At 62.3% G+C, this 19,258-nt stretch overlaps 1 protein-coding gene across 1 annotated transcript in view; it reads left to right on the forward strand.

Annotated features, from left to right (window-relative positions):
- NCKAP1L (NCK associated protein 1 like) overlaps positions 1–19,258 on the forward strand; it is a 68,838-nt gene that overhangs the window by 40,169 nt on the left and 9,411 nt on the right. Inside the window, exons 27-29 of the mRNA XM_075902081.1 lie at positions 7,779–7,872; positions 10,285–10,401; positions 11,897–12,006. Of these exons, the coding sequence (XP_075758196.1) occupies positions 7,779–7,872; positions 10,285–10,401; positions 11,897–12,006 (321 nt within the window). The remainder of the gene's footprint in view (positions 1–7,778; positions 7,873–10,284; positions 10,402–11,896; positions 12,007–19,258) is intronic.

The following is a 19,258-nucleotide window of genomic DNA, read 5'->3' on the forward strand; positions in this document are numbered from 1 at the left end:
GGCCAGGCTCTACGGCAAGGCAGGCGGATCAGGGAACAGGCTGGGCTGTGGGGCAGGCAGCCTCCCACTGCACTGTCCATGCCTGAGCCCCCAGGCGACTTGCCAGGGCGACCCTCCTCCTGCCAGGGGCCTTACCCCAGCTGGGGATCCTGAGCGTGGCAGCGCGTTCTGGGCTGCGGGGGGTAGACAAAACTCCCAGCTCGCTTTGACCCTCCGGTCTGGCCCCCATGCCTGGCTCAGGTTCTCAGGAGTAGCCCTTGGGGTCTGCAGACCCAGTTGGGGAGGGGCGAGGGTGCTGCTGCTGCATGGGCCAGAGATCGGCCCTTGGCACCTGAGTTAATTCTTAGCCATGAGCATGATAGAAACTGGGCCTCAGTTTATCCTTCTGCTGCTGCAGAGATGGCTGGATGCCTGCCTGCCACGGCGGGGTCTGGGTCTGTCTGAGCCGTCGCCTTGCCGGGCCTGGGCCCAGCATGTCACAGTGTCCCCATACCGCCCCCTGCAGGCGGGGAGTTTCAGGGGCTACTGGCTGGGCATGGGCCAGCCAGCCAGCGCTGCTGCAGATGGGCTGAGCTCTCCGAGTCCTCTGCCCTGCTCTGAGGCAGGGGCGGATGAGAGTGCCGCGGGGCCCCTCCTTTGACACGGCGCATGCGCGGGGCCTCGGGAAGCGCGGGGCCTGGGGCAGCCACCCCTCTCGTCCTGCCCTAAATCCGCTGCTGCTCTGGGGGAACTCAGACCTCAAATGGTGCGGAGACCCAAGGTAAGAAATGGAGACCCCCCCCCCCCGTGCCCCCGCCACCTCCCATTCTAGTGTCAGCTCTGGATAGGCCAGGTTGGAAGGCTGTGCAGGCCCAGGGGGCTCTGCTACCAGGAGACCGGCCACAGCAGCACCCTGGGGACATGGCATCAGTGCCCCAAGTCCCTTGGTGTCAGTGGGCCATGGTTCAGCCCACAGAGCCCAGGGCTGGACACTCCTGTGATTGGGCCCCTGGCTGGAGCATTGGCCTCCAGCCCTGGGTGGGAGTGGAGACCCCTCTGGAGGGGGTGCCCAGGCAGCCATACGTTCTGGTCACCCAGGGCCAGACATGGCCACGTGACATGCTGCTGAGGCGTCATGCATGGTGCTCTGCACAGGGACGCTGCGCCCCAGGGTGGCAGGGTCTGGGGAGGGCCTGTCGGGTGGAGAGCTGTATGCCCATTGTGGGACTTGACAAATTCAATCCCTGCAGGCCAGATTCTGCCCCAAGCTCGGTGTGGTGGCTCCCCAGTGGGATGTGCTGATACAGCTGGGGCAGTGCCAATACAGTGCTGCCCTTGCTACTGAGGGGCATGGGGGGCTCCCACTGGCTTTGGGTACAGACACGGCTCTGGCGCAGCAGGTCGCTCCCAGGGTGATGGCTCATGGGCTTGTGTTTAGTGGCCGCCAGTTCAAATTGGGGTTTCCTGGCTGGGCCCCATTTTTAGTCCAGAGGAACTGGTACTGCAGGGTCCTGGGGGCACCAAGGGGACAGACCTGTTTGGTGGGGCCATCTGTTCTACCGATACTTGAAAGATTAGCCTGAGGGTGGAGGCAGAGCAGGGTGTGTGTGTGAATGACCCAGGGTGTGAATGCAGAGCAGGGCAGTGGATGTGTGCATGACACAGGGTGTGAATGCAGAACAGAGTGTGTGTGTGCATGACACAGGGTGTGAATGCAGAGCATAGTGTGTGTGTGCATGACACAGGGTGTGAATGCAGAACAGAGTGTGTGTGTGCATAATACAAGGTGTGAATGCAGAGCAGTGTGTGTGTGTGCATAATACAAGGTGTGAATGCAGAGCAGAGTGTGTGTGTGCATAATACAAGGTGTGAATGCAGATCAGAGCAGTGTGTGTGTGTGCATAGTACAAGGTGTGAATGCAGAGCAGAGCAGTGTGTGTGTGTGCATGACACAGGGTGTGAATGCAGAACCAGGCAGAGTGCGTATGAATGACGCAGGTGTAAATGCAGAGCATGGCAGCATGTGTTAATGACACAGGGTATGAATGCAGATCAGGGCGGTGTGTGTATCACACAGGATGTTACTAAGGAGCAGGGCAGTGTGTGTGTGTCACACAGGGTGTAAATGCAGAGCATGGCAGCATGTGTTAATGACAGTGTGAATGCAGAGCAGTGTGTGTATGTGTCACACAGGGTGTGAATGCAGAGCAGGGCAGCAGGTGTGTGTGCGATGCAGAGTGTGAGCGCAGGGCAGATCAGGGCGTGTGAATGACTCACGGGTCGGACTCACTGCCCGGAGCCTCCTGCACTGGAATTAGCTCCTATCAGCACACAGGGCACCGCCCAGTATCCTCACTCCACACTCTCCATTCCGGACCCGTGTTGCTCCCAGACCACCGCGTCCTCCCAGGACCCTGCCCTCCAGCAGCCCCCGCTGCACCTGTCTCTTCCGGGGGGTTATCAGCAGCCCCGTGTCCCTGCACTCCTGGGACCTCCCCTCCCCTCCCAATTCCCCTAGCCCCACCTTGCCTCAGTGACCCACTGCCAGTCTTCATCCAGCCCCGGCCACAGGGGCAACTGCAGTCTGGCCACTCATCATTGGCAGGAGGGTGTGGACCTGCTGCCTTTGCCTACCCTGGCTGCCCCCTTGCAGTCCCAGTACTCTCAGGCCTTGCTTCAGGCCCTGCGGCCTGGGAACTTGTCCAGCTCTGCCTGCCTTTCCCCAGCCCTGCTCTAAGTCAGGAACCCTCTAGCTTCCCTGGCAACTAGGTCCCTCCTGCTCCCCAGCTACACAAGAGGGTGGGTGTCCTCACCTCCCTCCTGGAGCCCTTATTGATACAGCCCTCGCTGGGCCTCAGTTGGCAGCATCTGCCTCAGCTGTGGGCTTTGTTCTCAGCCCTCTGCCAGGGCTGGGATTTACCCTTAAAGGGCAAGTGTGGGGCTGACGCCCTGTCACAATGACGTAGGGTGTGAATACAGAACTGAGCAGACTGGATGAGTTTAATGAATGACACGGGGTGTGAATGCAGAACAGGACAGACTGGATGTGTTAATAACACAGTGTGAATGCAGAGCTGTGTGAGAATGACATGGGTGTAGATACAGAGCGGATTGGGGTGAATACTAACACAGGGTGTGAATGCAGAGCTGGGCAGGGTGTGTGTTAAGGACGTAGGGTGTGACTGCAGAGCTGGGCAGGGGGTATGTTAAGGATGTAGGGTGTGACTGCAGAGCTGGGCAGGGGGTATGTTAAGGATGTAGGGTGTGACTGCAGAGCTGGGCAGGGGGTATGTTAAGGATGTAGGGTGTGACTGCAGAGCCGGGCAGGGGGTGTGTTAAGGACGTAGGGTGTGACTGCAGAGCTGGGCAGGGGGTATGTTAAGGACGTAGGGTGTGACTGCAGAGCTGGGCAGGGGGTATGTTAAGGATGTAGGGTGTGACTGCAGAGCCGGGCAGGGGGTGTGTTAAGGACGTAGGGTGTGACTGCAGAGCTGGGCAGGGGGTATGTTAAGGACGTAGGGTGTGACTGCAGAGCTGGGCAGGGGGTATGTTAAGGATGTAGGGTGTGACTGCAGAGCCGGGCAGGGGGTGTGTTAAGGACGTAGGGTGTGACTGCAGAGCTGGGCAGGGGGTATGTTAAGGACGTAGGGTGTGACTGCAGAGCTGGGCAGGGGGTATGTTAAGGATGTAGGGTGTGACTGCAGAGCCGGGCAGGGGGTGTGTTAAGGACGTAGGGTGTGACTGCAGAGCTGGGCAGGGGGTATGTTAAGGACGTAGGGTGTGACTGCAGAGCTGGGCAGGGGGTATGTTAAGGATGTAGGGTGTGACTGCAGAGCTGGTCAAGCTGTGAGTGAATGAGGCAGGCTGTGAATGCAGAGGTGGGTTTTTACTGCACAGTGGGACAAGGAGGGTTATAAGCTGCCTGTCATTGGGCTGCCAGAGAGTCCCACTCCAGCTCCTGCCCATATTTCAGAACCATGGACAGAGGTCTGGTCGCGCTGATGCCGCTCCTGATAGTAAGATGGGAGCAGCTCGGGAGGCGGGCACTGGATCTCTGCCGCACCCTGTGTGGGGCTGACTGTCCCCAGGCTGGGTTTGGGTAGATCAGACCCTGGTGCCGGCCACCAGATCTTGTGAGGGCAGCACACACCTGCTGTCCACCGGCTGAGCGAGTCTCTCGTGCGGGGGAGCTCAGCAGGGCCGGGATGAATCACTCCAGGCCTGGGTGCCACTTGCACCTGGCAGATGGATCATGGGGCTGGCCTAACGCACCTGGGGCCGGTGCTGATCAGGGGACGGAGCTCAGAACCATAGAGCAGAGGGACGAGCTGCCTGGAGCTGCTGGCTGGGCCCCACCCCCCCATGCTCTCACTGACCCCAGTGTCTTTGTGCAGGCAGGACTGGGCAGGCCCAGTGCCTCAGTGGGGTTGGCGGCTCTTTCCCCGCATGCTTGGACTGCTGTATCCATCCCCCTGCCCTTGGCCAGAGCGGGGCCCTCTGTGCTCCCCAGCGGCTGGCCCGCATCCCCACAGCATGAAGCACCTGCGAGGGAAGGAGCTGGCTGCTCCGGCAGTACTAGCACGGTGTCAGCTCACTGGGTTAGAAGAAGCAGGGGGCCCAGCCGGTGCCTCTAGCAGCCAGAGGGTCCAGCATGGCCTGAGGGACCCCGAGAGGGAGAGGCCAGCACGCTGCATGCAAGCACCCGCCCGGCTGGGGTGGGAGCTGTACAGGGAGCATTGCTGGGAGCACAAGACGGGTATGTGGGGCTGGGAGATGCAGCCACTGCCTGGTGTCCTGATCCATGTGCCAGGGGATGGACACCCGTGGCTCTGAGGTCAGGGGTTTGGCAGACGCAGGCTGGGGGGAGGGGCACCTCCAGGAGCAGTCCCATGGTACTGCTTGTTCTCCCCAGGGCCATTGATGGAGAGTAGCCAGGGGACAGGCCTGAGAAACTCTCAGGGGGAGGGGGGATCTGGGCTGTGTGGGGCTATCTGCCGGGAACAGCCCTGGCTGAGTTGTGTGCGCCCGGGTAGTTGGGTCAGGGCAGTGATACCCACCACAAGCCCCAGGGGGCAGCAGCAGACAGCCCATTAGACCTCTGCCTTGGATTGTGGCAAGGCTACAGGCTGGGCCCTCTGCAGCTGTGTTTGCTGGGGGTGTCCCTCTCGGTACAGCTGGGACGGGCACCGTGTTGCAGGCGTGATCGTAGACAGTGGGGATGGGCCTGGCTCACTGCCATGCTGGTCCCGTTGGGCTGCCATGCTGGTCCCGTTGGGCTGCCATGCTGGTCCCGTTGGGCTCGGCTGGGCTATCCGGGCTGCTCAGAACTGTGCATGGTGCTGCAGGGCCAGTTTTGCAAACAGTTCAAGCTGGGAACAGGAGGGAGCCGGGTGATTCTGCACCAGGGCTGCAGGGAGATGCTGGGCTACGATTTCAGGCGCATCAGCTGGCTAAGCCAGCAGTGTTCAGCTCTGCATTTCAGACCCATGTGTGTGTAACTAGGTCTATAGATAGGCTTGGTTTGACCCTGGGGGATGTTTATTTCAGCAGCACCAATATTGCATTGTGTGCCTATGGGTCCTTGCCTGTTGTGTTGTTGCGCACTGCTAAGCAGCTGCTGTGTTCAACCCAGAGGTGGCTGCATCAGAGTGGTTAACAAAGTGTCCCCTGTATGTGCACATCCAGTGAAGCCAGTGGGTAGGGAAGGGCGAGAGGGATGTAAGTAGGGCAATTTTTCATTGTTGAGTTAAAGGAATTTGCAACTGCCAAGCAGGGGCACCTGGGGGAGATCAGCTCTCTAGGGTACACACATCTGGTTCTGTGGAGCTTCCCACTGATCTGTGAGCGAGGACAACCTGCTGTTCAGCCAGAGTGCAGACCAGCCTGGGCACTGGCGCTTGGGGACATGAGTGAAGCCACAGGGAGGGGCTCCCTTTTTATCCCCGTGTTGCCGTGGCGGAAGCTGCAGCGCAGAGGGAGGGAAGGTGAAGTGACTCACCCAAGGTCACCAGTCTGTCAGTGGCAGAGCCAGGAATGGCACCCAGGAGTCCTGCCTCCCTGCCCCAGCACAGAAAGGGAGGAGCGATGGGTGTGAGCTCATTATCCTGCACCATCAAAGGGCTCAGCTCCTGAGACGTGGAGGGAGCTCTCTGTCTGTGTGTCATGGCTGTCCATCTGTCTCGCTGTGTCAGGTTTGTGTCTCTGTCCCTGGGCTGCCTGCATCTTCCCCTTTTCCAGTGTTCCTTCTAATCTTTTCCATCCATATGCGCATTGTTTCATCCATGTGCAGAACACATTTTTATGTGCCTTGAGGCCTGTGTGACTGTGCACCATCAGGAGAAACACAAACCTCGCTGGGGTGCTCTGCTAAGGAGCTGGGTGGCACTGGAATCTCTCCTGAGCAGCCCCACAAGCACCCGGCTTACAGGAATTATGGCCCTTTAGCTTTCAGGAGAACAAGCCATGAGAGCGATGGGAGTTCAGGGCTGGGGCCCTGGGGAGCCTGGAGCCCCTCTGCCCCCTTCTCCCCAGCCAGCTCCTGCCTGAGGATAGGGCTAGTTCATAGCCATCAGGGAGGCTGATATCCCAGCCAGGAAGCCAGGCAGTGGGCATAAGTCCCCATCATGGACCCTGAAAGCTGGACTGAGTCCCCAGGGGGCAGCCCCCCGAGCAGTCATGGCTGTGGGGTCACTGATCCAATATAAGCACATGCTTATCGGATAGTCGACTAGTGTTTAACATCCTTAACTTAAACACCTCCAGGGATGGAGATTCCCCCACCTCCCTAGGGAACCCATCCCAGTGCTTCCCCACCCTCCTGGGGAAATAGCTTTCCCTAATATCCAACCTAGACCTCCCCCACTGCAACTAGAGACCATTGCTCCTCGTTCTGCCATCTGCCACCACTGGGAACAGCTGGGTACAGGCATGGTGCAGTCTCACCAGGCGTGGGTACCTGGCTGGGCCCAAGGCATGGCACAGTCAGACCTGGGACAGGCTCCTGCCTCAAGTGCCTTAGCTCTGGCCCCCTCCTCGGGGTCTGTGTGCACGGCCACTGCACAGCCAGCTTGGGTACATCTCCCTGCGCTAGCTTTCTGAGAGCTAGGGTACTAGAATAGCAGTGGGAGGCCTGGGGGAGGGATGAGGGATGTACACTCCTCTCTGAACCCTTGCTTCGTACCTGGGGGGTAAGCTAGCCTGTAGGGACTTGGCCATCCAGCAAGCTGCACTGTGTAAATCCCGTCCACCCCAGGGGCAGGCAGCCGGGGCTAATATCAAGCCACTTCTCCGCCAGTTTGGGTCCGGTTCCCCACAGTGCTGGGCCCCCCAGAAAGCAGAGCTCTTGACAGCTGCCCCCAGCTTGCTGCTCTTTTCCACTGGGCTCTGCATGTCTCTAGGGAGAAAGCCCTGCCTGCTGTACCCCAGCCTCCTGCAACGGCGTTTCTGACCCCTCCATCAGCCTCTGGCCCTTCACACAGCCCAGTGTTCACAGCCCAGGGGCTCCGGGTCCCCCCTCTCCTGCACAGAAGGGAGATGCTCCCAGGGAAGGCAGGACGGTCTGTGGCCCTGCTGGCCTGGGGCAGGAGGCTGTGCCAATATGTGGCAGAAGGGGCTTGTTTCTCCCCAGCCGGTAGCAGCCCGTGGGCCACTGACTGGCCCGTGGGGCCGCGGCTCCTGCACTCACAGCAGCTGATGTTTTCCCCATAAACACGCAGGCGTTTCATTCCACGGAGCAGAAGCGAGGGGGCCTGGGAGCTCTCCGGCCATGCTGACGTCCCTTCTCCCGGCCTTTCCCCCAGGTCACCTTGAGCATCTTCGAGCTGGCCACGGCGGCCGGGATCCCATGCGACATTGACCCCGCGCTGGTGACGGCACTTTCCAACCTGAAGACCGGTAAGAGCCAGGCCGGGAGCTGCCAGGCGAGGTGACAGCAGAGCCCCTCTAGTCCAGTCCTCCGGCGCTGCCGCCGCCTTGCAGTCTGGAGCACTCGCTCCTCCAGTCGCGCTCTCACATGCGACTGTGAATCGAGATGCAGGCGACTGTTCCAGCTCACAGACACGGCCGCTGGGCGTTTGTGTCTGTAGCGGTGCGCAGCCCGGCCCTGCCTACGCTAGAAAGTGGCAGCTTTGTAACTATCCCAGGCTAGTCAAAGCAGTAGAACCCCACCCGGCATGAATGCAGTTACACCAGGGTGACAGGACCCCCAGGGTGCAGCCTGGGACTGGGGGCCGCTGTGCCCCCTTAACGCTCCCGCCTGGGATGTCTCACAGTGACCAGCCGCAAACCCCTCCAGGTGCTGTTATCACTCAGCACAACCCCAGGTGAAGCCCCACACCCAGCTAGATTGCTTGACTGCTCCCAGAGCCTCACAAATCCCACAGAGACAGACACCAGCCAGATCCCCCAGCCCCCAGTATTGTACCTGCAGAAGATACTCAAGGTGAGCACTGAAAGGCTACGTCTACACTGTAGCCTGCTTTCAGAAAAGCTTATGCAAATGAAGCACGGAGTGGAATATTGCTGTGCTTCATTTGCATAATTAATTAGAGACTGTTTTTGCACAAGAGGCTTTTGCGCAGAAAGGAGCCATCTACACAGCTCCTTTTTGCACAAAAGCCTCTTGTGCAAAAACGGCCTCTAGTTGATTATGCAAATGAAGTGTGGCAATATTCCATGGCATGCTTCATTTGCATAGGTTTTTTCAGAGGAAGGCTACAGTGATGTAGCCTAATGTATTAATAGGTTCACCGCTTCATGAATTGCAAGTGGCTAGGATAGACCCCTGCCTTGGTAACCCTGAGCAATTGACCAGACACTGCAGCCAAACTCACCGGTAAAGACGAACAGCCCAGCAAGAGGAGAGATGGCGAGTGATTGGAGGTGATGGGCAACACATCAGAGTAGTTCCCAAAGGAAAAGGAGATGCCGGCGCACAGTCTGAACTCTCAGGCTGGGCAGCGCTAGAGCACGCCGTTTTCCACTCTCCGCTGTTCGCGGTGCACCGGGTTCTCCCTTAAGCCCGGGCCTGTCTCTTCTATTGGAGTTTCAGTCTTCTCAGTGTCCTTGTTGCTTGCAGCACATGTGGGGGCAGGAGAAAAGCCAGGCATGGGCCCCTGTGGGCTCTTCTATACCCTCCGTACCATGTGCCTGGGGCACAGAAGGCCAGGCATGTCCTGGGTCACTGCTGAGTCCCAGGCAAGGGGGAGCAATTCCTCTGCTGTGGCCTCATGCCCATTGAATTGTGCAGTGTCTGGCTGGCCCCCCAACACAGCGTGTTTCACCTACAGCCGCACAACCCAATCTCATCCCTTCAAGGCACTAGGCAGGTTTAGACAGAGCAGTGGGTTTCAGCAGTTCATAACCTGTCCCCAGATACCTCACCTGGCCTGCCTTCCACGCAATGTCACGGTGATATGCACGAGGCACGTGGGGGCCTCAGGCATCCTCCACGGTGTCGAGCAGGGGCAGGGGGACCTACTCGTATAGAATGCCACAGCCAGCTTAAAGTGGCTTATGCCAGTACAGCTGTTTCGGAATGGGACGGGGGCTCCCCCTAGGGCTGGTGCCCGTGTCACTAGATCGGTGCAATCTCAGCCCCACTCCCAACAGAGCCGAAACAGGAGGCCTTTCCAGGGAGGGCCAGGCCTCAGCCAAGCGCTTCGGAGGTGCACACATGTAGGTGACCGTGAGCAAGTCACTGCCCTGCTCTGTTCCTCAGTTTCCCCTCTGTAAAATGGCAATGATGACACTGACCTTTGGGTTCTCTTCATTAAGCCCTTGATAAAAGGGAATCGCCTTACGTTGAAGCATCTGTCTTTGGAGGGAGAACCTGGCGCTAGCAATGAGCGAAGCCAATAAAGATCTGGGCTGGGCTAACAAATACGTCTTAATCATACGCATAGCATTGTCCTAGGCGCTGCAGCTGATCCAGGGACATTCGGGGGACACAGTCAGGATCCCCATGGCTCTGGTCCCCGGCTGTCTGCACGCTGTCTTCCAGCCTGGGGCACCCAAGGGAGCTCTCCCCGCCCTCACCACACTGGAAGTTTTTCTATGGTGCATATGCAGCGTCAAGCGAATCTGAGTAGTGTCAGTTCTGTTCAGCAAAACTCAAAGCTGCAGAGCAGCAGGGGCCTGGCTCCATCGATCAGATAATTTACTGGCCTGTCACAGCCGCTGGGTGTTTTTATAGATATGTTTTGGTAAGTCTGTCGAGTAGCCAAGCCGGGGAGAAAAGTGGAGAGCACAAACTGAGCTTATTACTGAAACTTCTGGTTGTACATCTTCTCCCACTCTGCCTGACAGACAGCTCGTCCCCCGAGGAGGAGTACAAGTCAGCCTGTCTGCTGCTGGTCTTCGTGGCTGTAGCCCTGCCGCTCCTCGCCACCGATCCCCATTCCGTGTACAGCATCGAGCTGGATGGTAAGAGGCCAGGAAGGGCTATTTTCCCAATGCTGTTATCGTCTCACCTGCCTCTAAAGAGCTCTGCACCAGTACCCCGGACTAGATCCCCTGCAGGGGGTGCCCCAGAGTACCACACTGCTGTGCGGGGGCAGGGAGTTGCCCAGATGGCAGGGCAGGTGGTGCAAGTTCGTGTTACAAAGCGCACGCTCCCGGGACATGGGCCCTCATGTTGTTCCGCGCTACAACCCCAGCCTGCATTTGCGGAAAGGCTGGGTGGGGTCCTTCGTAACATAGGCCTGGCTCACAATTCAAGGGAACCTGCCCCAGCTGACACATTCAGTTAGTTCCATAATTCACTTGTCAAGAAAAATACAGACACGAACAAAGGAAAATGCCCGAGTCTGCCTGCTGTGACAGGGCTGCTCACACGCATCACATCAGAGCCGCGCTGGGGAGTTCGCAGCACCAGGCCCGGATCCTGCTCCAGGAACGCAGGACGGGCGAGGCCCTTGCGGCCCAGCCTCTGCTACTGCCAGCAGCCTTGTCAGATCCGCCCCTTCCTAAGCGTGTCAAGCTCCCGCTTCCAACTCAGGCGGTTTCTTGCCTGTGGGGAAGCTGTTCCCACACCTCCCTCTGGCAGTCAGGGTGCAGTTGCACTACGGGAGAAGGTCAAATTAAGCTGCACAACTTCAGCTACGGCAATTGCGTCGCTGAAGTCAAAGTAGCTTAACTGGGCTTTTGGCGCTGTCCACACTGCGGGAAGTCAAAGGTAAAACGCTTTCCCCTTGACGTCCCTTACTCCTCGTGGAAGCAGGGTTACTGGCATCGACCAGAGCGCCCCTTTCAATTCGAATTAGTGTCTCGCTAGACCTACTAATTTGAACCCCAGAAGATCAACAGTGGCGGCTTCAATCTCTGTAATGTAGACGTACCCGTAGAAACCTGCTTCTCATTTCCGGCCTCAGTTTACCCCCGGAGTTCCTGTGCCAGCCTTGTCCTTTAGCTTCAATAGCTCTTCCCCCTCCCTGGCATCACTCCCCAAAGGAATTACAGAGGGAGCAGAGCCCCCTGCCCTGCAGTCTCGCTCGCTAGCGTCTGTAAGATTGGCTCACTGTCCCTGGGCCAGCCGAGTAGCCCTTCTCCGCACCTCTGCCATTTGGAATTGGTTCCTGCCAACGAGGGGCCCACAGCTGCACGCCGGCTTCTGGAGGAGGCTCCCCAGTGCCGTGCCGATGGCAGTGTTACTTCCCTCGCGCTGCTGCCAACCCCTCGCCAGTCGCCCAGTGCCTTCGCGGGGTTGAGCGGCTTCAAACTGAGCGTGTGTGAAGGCTCCCAGGCCCAGGCCCTTAGATTCTGAGGCGGGGACAGTGTCTCTGTAGCAGTGCAGCACCTGGAGCGCTGTTGAGCATGCAGGGCATCGGGGGTGCTGTGGGGAGACAGGCACAGCCTCCCTGCCCCACTCCAGGTCAGTGAGCTGCAGGCATCAAGCCTCCCCGTCTCCTCCTTCCTGCAGGTTACAGCAACAATATCCACTGCCTGGCCAAAGCCATCATCCACGTGTCGGCCGCTCTCTTCACCGTCCACGGCAAGAACATTGAGACGCACCTCAAGGAGTTCCTGCTGGTGAGCGCCTACTGCCCCCGAGGATGTGTGGGGAGTACTGCCCCCGAGGATGTGAGGGGAATACTGCCCCTTACAGCACACTCTGAGTACTGCCCCCAGAGCATGCTGGGAGTACTGCCTCCTAGGATGTGCCAGGAATACTGCCCCCTAGGGTGTGCTGGGAGTACTGCCCCACGTGCTGGGAGTACTGCTCCCTAGGATGTGCTGGAAGTACTGCCTCCCTAGGGCACGCTGGGAGTACTGCTCCCTAGGGTGTGCTGGGAATACTGCCCCCTAGGGTGTGCTGGGAGTACTGCCCCACGTGCTGGGAGTACTGCTCCCTAGGATGTGCTGGGAATACTGCCCCCTAGGCGTGCTGGGAGTACTGCCCCACGTGCTGGGAGTACTGCTCCCTAGGATGTGCTGGGAGTACTGCTCCCTAGGATGTGCTGGGAATACTGCCCCCTAGGCATGCTGGGAGTACTGCCCCACGTGCTGGGAGTACTGCTCCCTAGGATGTGCTGGGAATACTGCCCCCTAGGCGTGCTGGGAGTACTGCCCCACGTGCTGGGAGTACTGCCTCCCTAGGGCGTGCTGGGAGTACTGCTCCCTAGGATGTGCTGGGAATACTGCCCCCTAGGGCACGCTGGGAGTACTGCCCCCCTAGGGCGTGCTGGGAGTACTGCTCCCTAGGATGTGCTGGGAATACTGCCCCCTAGGGCACGCTGGGAGTACTGCCCCCCTAGGGCGTGCTGGGAGTACTGCCTCCCTAGGGCGTGCTGGGAGTACTGCTCCCTAGGATATGCTGGGAATACTGCCCCCTAGGGCACGCTGGGAGTACTGCCCCCCTAGGGCGTGCTGGGAGTACTGCTCCCTAGGATGTGCTGGGAATACTGCCCCCTAGGGCACGCTGGGAGTACTGCCCCCCTAGGGCGTGCTGGGAGTACTGCCCCCTGGGGCATGCTGGGAGTACCGCCTGTAAAGACAGTAACTTTCAAACTTTTTTCTCATCACCCAGTTGAAGGAAATTGTTGATGCCCCTGGCCCAACATAATGTGACTGGAGAGTGGGCTCTGGGGTGGGGCTGAGGAGGAGAGCTTTGGGCTGTAGGAGGGGGCTCCGGCTTTGGGGTGGGGGTCAGGGCTGGGGCAGGAGGGTCTTACCTCGAGCAGCAGCCCAGCAGCAGGTTCCCAGCCACTGGGGGTGCGGAGCCAGAGCTCAGGGCCGGGGCAGGGTGCGGAGCCCTGGGCACTCTTCTGCCGCCTGCCCTTACCTAGAAGCCGGGCCTGCTGCCGGGTGCTCCTGGGGCGCAGTGCAGTCTGCAGTGCAGTGAGGGGCCTGGGACAACCCCCCTCCACTCCAGCCTGCCCCTGCTCCACCTCTTCCGGCTCTGCCTTGCCCCTCCCGCCCCCTAAGACCTCTCCTCTACACAACACAAGAGATTACTGAGGGCACCTGGCACCGGCCGCAAAGGCTGAGCCCCCCTCCCACTCACCACACCAGCCCCCAGCCCCAGCCCGCTTCGTTCGCTGTGGGGAAGTGAAGCGACCCGGCGGGGAAATGGCAGAGCCGGGTTGCTCTGCTTCCTGTGACTCCTGCCCCGCTGGAGAGTGAGGGGGAAGGCCCCATCCCGGGACCGTGATCCCCAAGGGGTCCCCCAAAGTGCAGCCCCTAGCTGCTGCCCCGAACCGTCCAATGGGCGAGACAGCTCTGGAGGCCTGGGCTGTCTCCTGTTGTTTCCGAGTCCAGCCCTGGCCCTCTGGGTCTCCAGTCCGGCTGTGCTGTAAGAGAAGCTAATTAATGGCGCTCCAGCGGAGGTTTGCAGGGAGCTGCTGCTGCGAGTCTGTCGAGTCTGTCGCCAAACAGGGATTCCTTCCCCAGGGAGTTCTTGTTTGAGCTCTTCTGAGGCATTTACATTCCTTTGGTGGGGAGAGAACCAGCCAGGGCCTTAGGAGAGCAATCAGGCGGCACGGTGGATAAGGCTGCAGTTTACTCCTGGCTGCGCCGCTCAGGCTTGGCAGGGGTTTGCCTGCCCATCTGTTAAGCTGGGGCATTTAGTGAGGGACAAGCCACCGCCCAGTTCCCAAGGCCTCCTGCTTCTCCACTCCCATCTCATTTTCTTGCCCTCAGTGTTTCAGACTTTCCTTGCCATTGCTCCATGCAGTTCTGGAGTCCCAAGGCCAAACACCAGGGAAAATCAATCCTGTGCCCTTCTCCCTGGCTCCTGGTGGGTGACTGATGGAGGAACTGGGGGATTGCAAGAGGCTTGTGCGTCAGACTTTTATTTTTGGCCTGTGGGAAAGCAGCCAGCTAGGGAGTAAGCCTGATTCATTGTTCATTAGAAACGGCAGAGATCGCAAACCGAGCCAAGGGTGTCCTCTCTGTGGAGTGTCACTGCACCCAAAGGCCTGCTGAGATCACTGCCAGTTTGGGTCTGACCTAGCACGACCGTAGCCAAGAGCTGGCTTTTTCCAGCGTCCCATGACATGTAATGAGTTGCTAGTTCTCAGTTCACTCCCTACTGAGGAAGCATCACAGGTCAAGAGACATGCCAGTTGTGCATCTCTCTAACTTGCTCCTTGTGGTAACAGCTGGGTGTCTCCCAGTTGCTCATGTCTTTGTCCCCACACACTCGTGGGGGCAGGGCATCCCTATCATATGGCTGGGGCCGCGAGGCACGGAGACACTGCCCGAAGCCATGAGCGACAGGCATGGCTGAGCTGCCGAGGTGGGGGGGCTGGTAACTCGGGCCTGCTGCCTTGCAGGGGTGTAGCCATGGACGGGAGTGAAGTGGCTCCTGTCCCCCATGGGAGCGGGTGAGGTTAGATCCCGGCTCAGATACACTGGTGTGTTCTCGAGTGGCGGGGGCGGATCCCCGCCTCACTGTGCAGAGAACACAGGGTGGAAATCCAAGCACTGAGCATACCCTGGATGCCTGGGCAGGAGCAGAGGCGGCCCCTTGGAGAGCCTCCCAGCTGGCTGGTAGGGAGAGCATGTCGTGGGCAGGCAGCACTGAGCTCTTGGCTGCGGGGGCTCACTCGCCAGGACAGCCAAAAGCAAACCCCTGGTCACTGCCTGCTGCTGCCCACCACGACCTGCTGGCCGAGATCCAGCCACAGACCCGAGGCACGGGGCGTGTCCAGGCATCTGCAGAGATAACAGGCGGTGAGCCCAGGCGGCCCTTCCCGGAGGCATGAGGAATCGCCGAGCCGGTGAGACCATCAGCTCCGTCCGCCTGGGCAGCGCAGCCCCTGCAGCAGGGAGTGTGTCCGGGACGGGGGCTCCGTTCTGCCCTCTGGGTTGGGGCCAGTGGTGGCGGTGACTCCCCCTGGGGCATTTGCTACCCCAGCGTCCCGGCAGGGAGCGGAGGGGGGCTGTGCTGGAGAGGGTCTGCCAGTCTGTCTGCTTAGGCCTAAAAGTGAGGTTGGGGCCAGAGCCGGCTCGAGCCACTCATGCACCCCGGGCAGCGGGCGCGCGATGCATGCCTGGCTTCGCCCCCGGGTGCATGGTGCATGTGCAGCCCCGCCTCCAGTGTGTGGTGCATTTTACAGCCGCAATCGGGTGTGCGGTGCCCGACTGCAGCTCTAAGGGGCGCCATGCGCCGGGGGCCGCGCGGTGCCCGATTGCAGCTCTAAGGGGCACCATGCGCCGGGGGCCACGCGGTGCCCGATTGCAGCTCTAAGGGGCGCCATGCGCCGGGGGCCGCGCGGTGCCCGACTGCAGCTCTAAGGGGCACCATGCGCCGGGGGCTGCGCGGTGCCCGATTGCAGCTCTAAGGGGCGCCATGCGCCAGGGGCCGCGCGGTGCCCGATTGCAGCTCTAAGGGGCGCCATGCGCCAGGGGCCGCGCGGTGCCCGATTGCAGCTCTAAGGGGCGCCATGCGCCAGGGGCCGCACGGTGCCCGATTGCAGCTCTAAGGGGCGCCATGCGCTGGGGGCCGCGCGGTGCCCGATTGCAGCTCTAAGGGGCGCCATGCGCTGGGGGCTGCGCGGTGCCCGACTGCAGCTCTAAGGGGCGCCATGTGCCGGGGGCTGCGCGGTGCCCGATTGCAGCTCTAAGGGGCGCCATGCGCTGGGGGCCGCGCGGTGCCCGACTGCAGCTCTAAGGGGCGCCATGTGCCGGGGGCTGCGCGGTGCCCGATTGCAGCTCTAAGGGCGCCATGCGCTGGGGGCTGCGCGGTGCCCGATTGCAGCTCTAAGGGACGCCATGCGCTGGGGGCCGCGCGGTGCCCGATTGCAGCTCTAAGGGACGCCATGCGCCGGGGGCCGCGCGGTGCCCGATTGCAGCTCTAAGGGACGCCATGCGCTGGGGGCCGCACGGTGCCCGATTGCAGCTCTAAGGGACGCCATGCGCTGGGGGCCGCGCGGTGCCCGATTGCAGCTCTAAGGGACGCCATGCGCTGGGGGCTGCGCGGTGCCCGATTGCAGCTCTAAGGGGCGCCATGTGCCGGGGGCTGCGCGGTGCCCGATTGCAGCTCTAAGGGCGCCATGCGCTGGGGGCCGCGCGGTGCCCGATTGCAGCTCTAAGGGCGCCATGCGCTGGGGGCCGCACGGTGCCCGATTGCAGCTCTAAGGGGCGCCATGCGCTGGGGGCCGCGCGGTGCCCGACTGCAGCTCTAAGGGGCGCCATGCGCCGGGGGCCGCGCGGTGCCCGACTGCAGCTCTAAGGGGCACGATGCGCTGGGGGCCGCGCGGTGCCCGACTGCAGCTCTAAGGGCACCATGCGCTGGGGGCCGCGCGGTGCCCGATTGCAGCTCTAAGGGCGCCATGCGCTGGGGGCCGCGCGGTGCCCGATTGCAGCTCTAAGGGCGCCATGCGCTGGGGGCCGCGCGGTGCCCGATTGCAGCTCTAAGGGCGCCATGCGCTGGGGGCCGCGCGGTGCCCGATTGCAGCTCTAAGGGGCGCCATGCGCTGGGGGCCGCGCGGTGCCCGATTGCAGCTCTAAGGGACGCCATGCGCTGGGGGCTGCGCGGTGCCCGACTGCAGCTCTAAGGGGCGCCATGTGCCGGGGGCCGCGCGGTGCCCGATTGCAGCTCTAAGGGGCGCCATGCGCTGGGGGCTGCGCGGTGCCCGACTGCAGCTCTAAGGGCGCCATGCGCTGGGGGCCGCGCGGTGCCCGATTGCAGCTCTAAGGGACGCCATGCGCTGGGGGCTGCGCGGTGCCCGACTGCAGCTCTAAGGGGCGCCATGCGCTGGGGGCTGCGCGGTGCCCGATTGCAGCTCTAAGGGGCGCCATGCGCTGGGGGCCGCGCGGTGCCCGATTGCAGCTCTAAGGGACGCCATGCGCTGGGGGCTGCGCGGTGCCCGACTGCAGCTCTAAGGGGCGCCATGCGCCGGGGGCCGCGCGGTGCCCGATTGCAGCTCTAAGGGACGCCATGCGCCGGGGGCCGCGCGGTGCCCGATTGCAGCTCTAAGGGACGCCATGCGCTGGGGGCTGCGCGGTGCCCGACTGCAGCTCTAAGGGGCGCCATGCGCCGGGGGCCGCGCGGTGCCCGATTGCAGCTCTAAGGGGCGCCATGCGCTGGGGGCCGCGCGGTGCCCGATTGCAGCTCTAAGGGACGCCATGCGCCGGGGGCTGCGCGGTGCCCGATTGCAGCTCTAAGGGCGCCATGCGCTGGGGGCCGCGCGGTGCCCGATTGCAGCTCTAAGGGCGCCATGCGCTGGGGGCCGCGCGGTGCCCGATTGCAGCTCTAAGGGGCGCCATGCGCTGGGGGCCGCGCGGTGCCCGACTGCAGCTCTAAGGGGCGCCATGCGCCGGGGGCCGCGCGGTGCCCGACTGCAGCTCTAAGGGGCACGATGCGCTGGGGGCCGCGCGGTGCCCGATTGCAGCTCTAAGGGCGCCATGCGCTGGGGGCCGCGCGGTGCCCGATTGCAGCTCTAAGGGCGCCATGCGCTGGGGGCCGCGCGGTGCCCGATTGCAGCTCTAAGGGCGCCATGCGCTGGGGGCCGCGCGGTGCCCGATTGCAGCTCTAAGGGACGCCATGCGCTGGGGGCTGCGCGGTGCCCGACTGCAGCTCTAAGGGGCGCCATGCGCTGGGGGCCGCGCGGTGCCCGATTGCAGCTCTAAGGGACGCCATGCGCTGGGGGCTGCGCGGTGCCCGATTGCAGCTCTAAGGGCGCCATGCGCTGGGGGCCGCGCGGTGCCCGATTGCAGCTCTAAGGGGCGCCATGCGCTGGGGGCCGCGCGGTGCCCGATTGCAGCTCTAAGGCACGCCATGCGCTGGGGGCTGCGCGGTGCCCGACTGCAGCTCTAAGGGGCGCCATGTGCCGGGGGCCGCGCGGTGCCCGATTGCAGCTCTAAGGGGCGCCATGCGCTGGGGGCTGCGCGGTGCCCGACTGCAGCTCTAAGGGCGCCATGCGCTGGGGGCCGCGCGGTGCCCGATTGCAGCTCTAAGGGACGCCATGCGCTGGGGGCTGCGCGGTGCCCGACTGCAGCTCTAAGGGGCGCCATGCGCTGGGGGCTGCGCGGTGCCCGATTGCAGCTCTAAGGGGCGCCATGCGCTGGGGGCCGCGCGGTGCCCGATTGCAGCTCTAAGGGACGCCATGCGCTGGGGGCTGCGCGGTGCCCGACTGCAGCTCTAAGGGGCACCATGCGCCGGGGGCCGCGCGGTGCCCGATTGCAGCTCTAAGGGACGCCATGCGCCGGGGGCCGCGCGGTGCCCGATTGCAGCTCTAAGGGACGCCATGCGCTGGGGGCTGCGCGGTGCCCGACTGCAGCTCTAAGGGGCGCCATGCGCCGGGGGCCGCGCGGTGCCCGATTGCAGCTCTAAGGGGCGCCATGCGCTGGGGGCCGCGCGGTGCCCGATTGCAGCTCTAAGGGACGCCATGCGCCGGGGGCCGCGCGGTGCCCGATTGCAGCTCTAAGGGGCGCCATGCGCTGGGGGCCGCGCGGTGCCCGATTGCAGCTCTAAGGGACGCCATGCGCCGGGGGCCGCGCGGTGCCCGACTGCAGCTCTAAGGTGCACGATGCGCTGGGGGCCGCGCGGTGCCCGACTGCAGCTCTAAGGGCACCATGCGCTGGGGGCCGCGCGGTGCCCGATTGCAGCTCTAAGGGCGCCATGCGCTGGGGGCCGCGCGGTGCCCGATTGCAGCTCTAAGGGCGCCATGCGCTGGGGGCCGCGCGGTGCCCGATTGCAGCTCTAAGGGCGCCATGCGCTGGGGGCCGCGCGGTGCCCGATTGCAGCTCTAAGGGCGCCATGCGCTGGGGGCCGCGCGGTGCCCGATTGCAGCTCTAAGGGCGCCATGCGCTGGGGGCCGCGCGGTGCCCGATTGCA

Source organism: Pelodiscus sinensis, chromosome 19 (genome assembly GCF_049634645.1).
Source record: "Pelodiscus sinensis isolate JC-2024 chromosome 19, ASM4963464v1, whole genome shotgun sequence".
In the NCBI taxonomy this organism is placed as follows: Eukaryota; Metazoa; Chordata; order Testudines; family Trionychidae; genus Pelodiscus; species Pelodiscus sinensis.